This window comes from Nanorana parkeri, unplaced genomic scaffold (assembly GCF_000935625.1).
Source record: "Nanorana parkeri isolate BGI_ZX_2015 unplaced genomic scaffold, ASM93562v1 scaffold1075, whole genome shotgun sequence".
Classification (NCBI taxonomy): Eukaryota; Metazoa; Chordata; class Amphibia; order Anura; family Dicroglossidae; genus Nanorana; species Nanorana parkeri.
The window spans coordinates 420,150-429,613 of NW_017307343.1; the positions used below are offsets into that span (position 1 = coordinate 420,150).

A 9,464-nucleotide genomic window follows, 5' to 3' on the forward strand; every position below is an offset into this window, starting at 1 on the left:
GGCAGAGACCAGACCAGTCACCCTGCACAAGGAGAAGCAACAGCAGTGGCCGGTCTTTATTACAGGAAGCTCCAAGTTTCACTCTGGATCACTGCACAGATCTAGAAGAAATACACAAAGCTCACCGAGATTCAAGTAACTCCAGGGTTCAGCTTTAAGTTCAGAAAATGGTGTGTATAAGTACACTTATTGATTAACTCCCTTTCCCTGTTATTCCCCCCCTTCCAAATCCCACACTTACCTGCCCTCTCTTAGTATATATCCTCACCATGAGCCCCACTGGGAGCCCCACATGCATGCACAATTCATTTTATATTGTGGAGAATGTCACAGGAGGAGGTGGAACACACAGAATGGACAGAATTGGAGCCGAGAATTATGACAGGGAGTTATAACTGTTGGGAGTATCCAAGATCTAGAAGAAACAAGGGGCTGATTCCACCAGGCTCCACCTTTCACTAAAATACAACACTAAGGGGGTTATTCACAAAAGGGTGAAGAGTTTGGAGCAGGCAGGAGAAGAATCTAGGACAACATAGCGGAACTGGAAAGTGAGCTGAATTGGAGAATGTTTCCAATTCAGCTATGTTGTCCTAGATTGTTCTCTTTCCTGCCTTCTCCAAACTCTTCACCCTTTTGGGAATAACCCCCTAAAAGATTGAATGAAATTTGCTTTGACTTGTACTAATGCGCCAAATGTATTCCTCCTTAACAGTTTAACATTTGGGCTTTGGCTCTGTTGTTCCAAACCATGATCCCCATGAGAGATTTGCTGCTTGCATTCATCACCAGCATCGATAAAGAGCTGCATGACAACGAGCAACAAGTCTTAAACACGTAAGAGCAACAAAAAAAAGAAGATAAAAGCTGTTTGGTAAACTTGGTGTTTGTCCTGAAATCATGTCCTGTTTGCTCTCCGGGGATCTACAGAGTTTACAAAGTGCTGTGCTTTGTGCTGTTTCTAGATTGGACGCTCGTGGTGCCAGCTACGTGTCAAATCTCATATCTGTATTTTTGCCGCATGGATTGGAGCCTGTTCGGTTATTCGGCCTACATATGATCGATATACTCCTAAAGAATACAGCAAAGTAAGTAGGAATGCACCGATATTTGTATCAGTATTGATGCTGATACCAAGTATTTGGGCGAGAGCGAGTCCAAATGCTCCAATACCTTCCCTGATACCAGAACTTCCGGTCAGAGGAAAATCTCCTCTGACCGGCAGTGCCATAGGGGAACATAAAGCTTGTTTCCTGGGCAATCAGGAAGCTGGGTGGCGAGTAATGACCCGCCTCCCGGCTTCCTGATTGGCTGGGAAGCCGGTTTCCCAGCCAATCGCAATTGAGCCGGCCAAACAACATGGAGCTGGCTTCCCGGGCAATCAGGAAGCCAGGCAGCATGTCATTACATGATTGCCCGGGAAGCCGGCTCCATGCCAACGGAAGCACCAGTATCGGTACTCGGTATCAGCGAGTACCAAAAGCAAAATATCGGTACTCGATACTGAAAAACCGGTATCGGTGCATCCCTAAAAGTAAGTGTTATTTGTCTTTGGCATTTCTCACTTTCTGTCTGCTTTTTGGCTCACCACTGCTAAAAGTATTATTATTGCTGTCCATGGTTTAGATCTTATCCTTACTTTGTGTCCCAGGTAATGCAAAATCTTCCCAGTGGGGTTCCAGCCAGCAATAGAAACCTGAAAGGTACGTTGTCCGCACACCAATCTGCTTCAGAATGTCATCTTCATTAACATTCTTGCAGCAGGATATGTCAGTGCAACGTTTCAAGACTGCACAGGGTCCCTTCGTCTATTAGGATTCTTTGCCTGACAAATGGACCCTGTGCAGTCTTGTAATGTTGCACTGACTTATATCATGCTGCAAGAACGTTAATAAAGACATTCTGATGCAGATTGGTGTGCGGACAACGTATCGTTCACTGGATGTTGTGAAGCCTTCCACCGGTTGTTCTAGGACCAAAGGAATTGAACGAAAGGGAGTTATTAGTACGGAGCGCGGTGGAAAGATTTCTATTATAGCAGTAGAAACCAGACACAGGTTCTGACCCTTCCCCATTGTATCCAGAACTAAGAACGTATTGCCGGGAGTTGTTCTTATAGACCCCGTTCACACTGAGCGGTTTGTCACGCGATTTCCGCTCCAAAATAGTGTATATTTCCGCGCAATGTCGCTCAATGTAGCTGGTAGTCCAATGCATCAATGGAGCTGTTGACATCTCACAGCTCAAATGTCGCCTGTAGCTCGTCGCTCGAACATGACCTATTTCTCCACGGATGTCGCGCGATTAGGCCCCAATAGACTCAATGGTGTCGCTCAATGTCGCGCATTACCGGCGATATTGCAGGACCTTGTCGCTACAAAAGTGTCACTTTTGCATAGCAATATGGAAGGAATGATGTCACATCAAGACTGCTGTTGATTGGTAATGTAGCAGCGACGAAGTCCCTCCCAAAAGTCGCGCTGCGTAGCACGACAAAATGCGCATTGTTGCACAATGTAGCTCAATGCCGCTCAGCTCGAAATCGCGCGGAAAAACGCGAGATTGTCCATGTCGCTCAGTGTGAATGGGTCTAATACTTTTAGGATCTATATACTGTGGGCTTGCTGTAGCATATGTTATTGACTTAGAAGATTCACACCTATTAGGGCTTACTAATATTCCAGACCGATCCTTTCCTCCACAGCTATACCTGGATTTCAAATGTTGGCAACAACTTAAAGAACATAGTAAGTGGACATCTTTGTTTCTTTTTTTTTTTATTCTTTATTTAAAAATTGAGCTTTCAAGTATATATGTGTTTGTGGATACCTGACCATCACTCTTATGTACGTGATTAGCACCCCTCCAAAGTCAGATTTTTCCACTGAAGGTTCTGTGAATGCTCCAACATTTTAGACAATTGCGCCCTTCCAACGTTGTGGTAACAGTTTGGTGAAGGTCCTATTCTGTTCCATCATGACTGTCCCCTGTGTAAAATGCCAGCTCCATACAGACATGGCTTGATGTGTTTGGTGTGGAGGAACTTGAGTGTCCTCCACAGAGCCCTGGCCTCAGTCCTACTTGAACACCTTTGCAGTGAATTAGAACACTGATTGCAATACAGGCCTTCTCATCCAACATCAATACCTGACCTCACAAGTGTTCTTTAGGCTGAATGGACACACATTTCCCATAGGCAGGCTACAAAATCTTGTGGAAAGCCTTCCTAGAAGAGTGGAGTCTGATATAGCTTTTTAGGTGGAGGCTGCAGCAATGCCATATTTAATGCCCATGGTTTGGAATTGGATGTCAAACAAGTTCATTTAAAGACGAACTTTACCCTTATCTTCAAAATAACACATACAAAGACACCTTTAGAAACTGTTAAGTAATGACAAAATACAAACAGATCTGGCAACACACACTTCTAGATAATTGCCGGCTTTGTGTTCTTTGCAGACCTTATTTTTCTTTTCTGACTCAGTCTTCTGACAGCGGCCATTTTTACTAAGGGCAGGTTTCTAGATCTCTCTACTTCCTGGAACTCTGGCACATGTGACCATGCTGGGACACATTACATCATTTGTGCCAAAGTGGACCAGGAAGTAGAAACAATTAATTGTAAGTAAAATAAAAATATGTTTGTTTAACCTGATGAATGTGAGATGATTTCATATGAGATATGCGGAGCTGTATGCTGATGTGGGTTTTAGTCAAATGGGGGTAAAGGTCAGCTTTAAGTGTAGTGGTGTCTACAGACTTTGGTTATATACATCAGAACGGTTTTACAGGGTACAGTTCAGCCACATAGATTGTCATTACTGTGATATAGAGTCAAATAAACCGTTTCCAGATGTATTACCTTCTTTGGCTACAATGACACAGATTCCAGTAGTTAAATAAAAATCTGCAGGTGGAATCCTTACTGAATATTTATATAACCTCAAAGTCCAAATCCCATTCGCACTGCCACGGTCTCAAAACCACAAGGTATATGTGGTGCCCAGGCGACCACACGGATGGCGCCGTGCAAAACACTAATAGTAAATAAAAGTATTTCACCGGCATTGATATGTTTATTCAACACCCAATGTCACATATGTGGCATTGGGTATTGAATAAACATATCAATACTTTAAAAACCCTTCAAGTGTGTGCCGGTGAATTACTTTTATTTATTATTTATATAACGTGACAATTTCCTAAAGCAAACCTAATTGATATTGGTGAACATATTCAAGTGCTTTCTAAGCTTATAGCTGAGCTCTGGGCAGAAGAACTTTCATTCAAATATATTTCTCAATAGCCACAAAGGATAGAAATCCACTTTGCGTGCACCATAGTCTGTAAAGTGAGCCGAGTTGTGGGCGGGACTAGGCAGGCCCTGCCCACTACAGGCTGCCTGTGTGCTAGCAAAGATTGTGACTGGGTTGGAATGTGTGACCGGTCACGTGGTCACACATTTTAACGTACTCACGCCCACTTTTTGTGATCCGCAAAAGGGGAAGAATTCCAAGGCTGTTCCTGAGCAGATCGGTCCTGAAATGTTACGTATATCCGACTTTGTGAGTGCGATCTCACATTCCAAAGTCACATACAAATCTGCGATGCCGATCTGCCCTGGAACAGCTGGAAGTCTTCACATATTCCACCACCGAAAAATGGGCGTGAGTACGTAAAAAATGTGTGACTGGTCACACATTCCACCGCCGAAAAACTGGGCGGGATTAGGTTAAAATGTGTGACCTCGTCACCTGGAATTTTGTCCTAAACACAATTCCGAGAAGGGGGAGAGGTGAGGGAGATGCTGTACTTGGTTCTTGCAGTGATGGAGGTTTTACAATGTTTGGAAATGTCATATGAAACACCGTCTCTATCTCTGTGGACTTCCATTCCATGCCTTTTGCCTGTTACTATGGCAACACTGGCAGGTTAGCCTGTGGAAGGGTAAGGGTCATGTCCCCCACTAGTGATCCAGTCACTTAAAGGATCGCTACTGAGACTGCTCCCCTATGCCTGTGACGTTACTTCCTTCCTGGCTGAAATGCCGCAGAGTCTCGCTCGCCTGCAACTGAGCAACACTTTGCGAGTTTGGCTAGTGAGTTGGAGACGCCATACTGAGTTGTCTCGCTACTCCGCAATCCTGCCACTGGCGGGTTGTTGTGGTTGGGGCCTTTGCAGAGACTCTGTATGGGCAATGTGACCGTGTCTCTTTAAAAGACAGCTCCAGCCAAGCGATAAAATAATACACAGCTGAGACACATGTTGGGATTGTTCACACCAGGCGTGGGGACAAATGAAGAAATTTCCCGTAGGGATCGGTTGCAATGAACACTTGGCAGTACACATAGATGTATTAAGGTGTGAAGGAGCCCATATGGGAACTTGTGTCTTTGCCAAAAGCTTTGAAAAGTAATGCACATAGCCTTGTGATTTACCCTTCCCTACTGTACTCTATGGTTGTTCAGCGTAAGAAAGGAGACCGATTTTCTGCAAACTCTATGAAGCGTCCTTCTACGCGCTCTTCCGGAGTACTAGTAAATATTCACACAAAGTGCAGCGTTCCATTATAACCTGAAATATAGTGCTCAGTGCAAATCATAATGTCATCTGCAGTTATGTGTGTGTATGTATGCATGTGTGTGTATATATATATATATATATATATATATATATATACGTATGTATGTACACACACATAACGTACGTACGTACGTACACATACACTAGGGATGCAGAGATACCGAGCATTTGGGCGAATACTCTTACTCGGCCAAATGCTCCGATGCCTAGTCCGATACACGAGTTTCCCGTATCAGGAAGCTGGGCAGCGAGTCATTACATGCTGCCCGGCTTCCTGATTGGCCTAACTGGTTACCCAAACTTCTGATTTCAGGAAGCCAGGCGGCGAGTCATTACCCGCCCCCCGGCTTCCTGATTAACCAGAAAGCCGGCTCCATGCTTCCTTGTCACCTGGTGACGAGGGAGCATGGAGACAGCTCCCCCACTAATCGGGAGGCGAGTCTTTACACTCCACCTGGCTTCCTTAAAAGGACGTCCGGTATTGGCGAGTATCGGAAACAAAAAAAATCGATACTCGATACCGAAAAACCGGTATGGGTGCATCCCTAATATATACACAAATAATATATAAAAAGCCAGTGACATCATATAATCCAATAATTACCCTTTGTGTCCCGTGTGATGAGTGTGGTCCATCTCGCTGTTTTCCTCACACCGTAAGATTCTAGTGTCTTTCATAAAAGTTGCAGTTGTGTGCCCAGTATGTGTGCTCGGTATGTGTGCCCGGTATGCCCCTTTACTGGGCAGCACACCTTGGACTGCTGCGGCAGAACACTTCGATGTTTCCCAGCGCGCTCACAGAAGAAGCATCTATACAACTGTCATAGTGCTTTCCATCCCAAACGTCACATTCATTACTGTCACATTTCGTTGTGCATATGCAATAGTCCTAGTTGGTAATAGGCTCATGTTTATACAGCTCCTCTGAAATCCTCCCTGTCATTTCCTACATGGCGATGTCACTTGGCTCTGCCCCGTGTCTCATGTCCCAATGACTTCATCAGGGGCATCCTTGTCACTTCTTGTGAGTTGAAAGTATAAAAAACAATTGGCATTTTTTTCTTTAACTCACTATTGCCATCAGTCCACCAACAAAGGCAGACATGCTTGAAGTCCAGCTTGTGTGCCAACCATAGCGGCCTCCATAGATACAGTAGAGACGCGAGGGTAGCCACAAAGAGCAGTTTGCAGTATCATCAGGTGAAAATAAAGTAACAAAGTCTGACAAAAGAAAAGTAAAGCAGCCGCCACAGCTTAGGACTGGTAAGCTGCATAATGACCTGTTAGCTTTTGTGTTCGGATACAATTGTACATCCTCACCACCGGATTGTACATATCGTTTCGTCTCTTTCAGGTATGCAACGTCGAACCGCAATCGTTCATCTTCAACAACATGCAAAAGCAACAACTGCTGAGCAAACTAGAAGGATTGACTGCAGAAAAGTAACCCCCCGCCCCTCCCCCAGCGAGGGGCGTACAGAGACTGCTACCTTCCAGGACACCAAACAGAAATTTGCACGCCGCTTTTGTGCCTTATCAGTCCATTCCTCTAGGAGTGTTCGGCCCCGTGGCTCAAGTCCTCTCATTGGCCGTACCTTTTCGGTCTGATTTTTTTTTTTGTACGTTTCCAGAGTATCATCAGAGAATCGTATGAAGGATATATCACCAGTCACCTTCAAGTGCTCTCCATCACAAAGCTCTGTGTTCCTGTTTCTCTGTCCTTGTGCTTCTTGTGTCTCACACTTCATCAGTGACCGTTCCTTGCAGTGGTTTTGCTTCACCTCCCTCAAGGCTGAATGAAGGGATCTCTCTTACAGATGGACTCAACAATTTTGAAGTGAAGTATGACACAACTTGGCTTTCTCTGATGGCTGAACAGGAAATTCTAGTGGAGATCTCCTCCATGATGTAGACCCTGAGACACAAGTGTTGGCATCCATGTTCAAATGGAAGCATTGATTTGCATGTTGGTGGCCATAACGTGACACTAAACTCCGGCGCTAAATCTTAAAAATACATTCAAGTATCTTATCTATTACTAGAAATGTATCTTATTTGTGTATCACTCAGCTGTAGATCCTCCAGTCATCTCTGAATTGGTGCTGACACTGTCCTTCCTTCTGGAGGGGGGCTACATGTGTTCCCCATGGTCCGTGTGTGTTGTAAAGTAGTCACTGCTCCAAGCTCCCTCCTGTGAAGGACTACAACCCCAATACAAATTGGTAGTGATATACCGATACTAGTATTGGTGCCGATGCTGAGTATTTGGGAGAGTACTCATACACGTCCAAATGCTCCGGTGCCTAGCCCGATACTTCTGGTATCAGAAAGCCGGGCAGCGTGTCATTACATGCTGCCCGGTTTCCTGATTGGCCGGGAAGTAGGTTCCATGCTCTCTCGTCACTTGTGACAAGAGAGCATGGAGCCGGCTTCCCTGCCAATCAGGAAGGTGGGCAGTGTGTAATACCTCGCTGTCTGGCTTCCTGATTGGTCGGGAAGCTGGCCTATCAGGAAGCCGGAGGCCGTGTAATGACGCGGCATCCGGCTTTATAATTGGCCGGGAAGCTGGCTCCATACTCCCTGGTCACCTCATGACGAGGGAGCATGGAGCCGGCTCTCCGGCCAAGCAGGAAGCCGGGCGCTGCGTCATTACACTGCGCTCTGCTTCCTGATTGGCCAGTAAGCCGGTTCCATGCTTTCTCATCACCTAGTGATAAGAAGCATGGGGGGCGGTTGCCTGGCTAATCAGAAAGCCGGATGGTGAGTCATTACATGCCGTCCAGCTTCCTGAATGGGACTTCTGGTATTCGTATCAGCGAGTACCGAAAAAAATATCGCTACTCATACTCGATACCCAAATACCTGTATTGGTGCATCGCTACAAATCGCTACACTAAATGTGAGATTGTAGTCTATCCCGGGAGGGAGCTTGGAGCAGTGACTACTTTACAACACACACAGGAACCATGGGGAACACAAGTAGCCACCCTCCAGAAGGAAGGACGGTGTCAGCACCAATTCAGAGATGATTGGAGGATCTACAGCCGAGTGATACACAAATAAGATACATTTTTGTTTATAGTTCAGGTACCTGAATGTATTTTTAAGTTTCAACTCCTGAGTTTAGTGTCACTTTAAGTGTATGTCTGGACAAGCAAGCTGTGAATGTTCCTGTGTTGTATTGTGTGCCTCTGGCCACCAGGGGATATCCTTACCTCCAATGAGGAAGCCGCCTTGATCTCGCAAGAGATGTTCATCATCACACAGCACCTGATATCTAATCAGAGGGAGGAAATACAGAGAAATAATATCATTCTATGTTATGTGACGGTTTCATTAAATGCTGAACATGTGTTGTTAGCACTGAGCTCAGGCAGCAGGTAAGTCGGCGGCTGCAGGGGGCGTCCATGTGACATTCAGAGCAGTCATTTTGCCTATGGAAGGGAAAGGGAGTGTAAGATAAATAACGGGTCAAATATCCATCCTGACCACGTAAGACGATGCTGCTCAACCATTCCAAGGCAGAGATTCAGATAAGTACAATTGCTCATTCATCACTGGTTCTCATTAATTTACAGACATGTCATCTGATAAATCGGCGGCATTAATTTGTCTAAGTGCCTCGCTGGCAAATGTTTCAACCTGGAATCTGGCACTGGTTTACGTGGAGCAGGTGGCTTTGGAATTATGCTGTTATCCTTTCACAGCATCCCATGATGCCTCCTAGTCCTCCATCACTGCGCTCTTACAGGCTGATTGCAAAGGATATTTATTCTGCTTTATCCTCGCAATAAAACCGCTTTATTGTGAGTGAACGGCAAGAATAGAGGCGCGTGCTGCTCTTATATAACGAGTTCTTTCCAGATCCTCTGTCTGCGCTC

At 45.3% G+C, this 9,464-nt stretch overlaps 1 protein-coding gene across 1 annotated transcript in view; it reads left to right on the forward strand.

Moving 5' to 3' along the window:
• The window catches only part of LOC108796175, a 47,934-nt gene extending 40,439 nt beyond the window's left edge, over window positions 1-7,495 (forward strand). Inside the window, exons 18-22 of the mRNA XM_018567614.1 lie at window positions 716-837; window positions 966-1,088; window positions 2,705-2,747; window positions 6,938-7,026; window positions 7,351-7,495. Coding sequence (XP_018423116.1) covers window positions 716-837; window positions 966-1,088; window positions 2,705-2,747; window positions 6,938-7,026; window positions 7,351-7,495 — 522 coding nt within the window. The remainder of the gene's footprint in view (window positions 1-715; window positions 838-965; window positions 1,089-2,704; window positions 2,748-6,937; window positions 7,027-7,350) is intronic.
• Window positions 7,496-9,464: the final 1,969 nt, after the last annotated feature.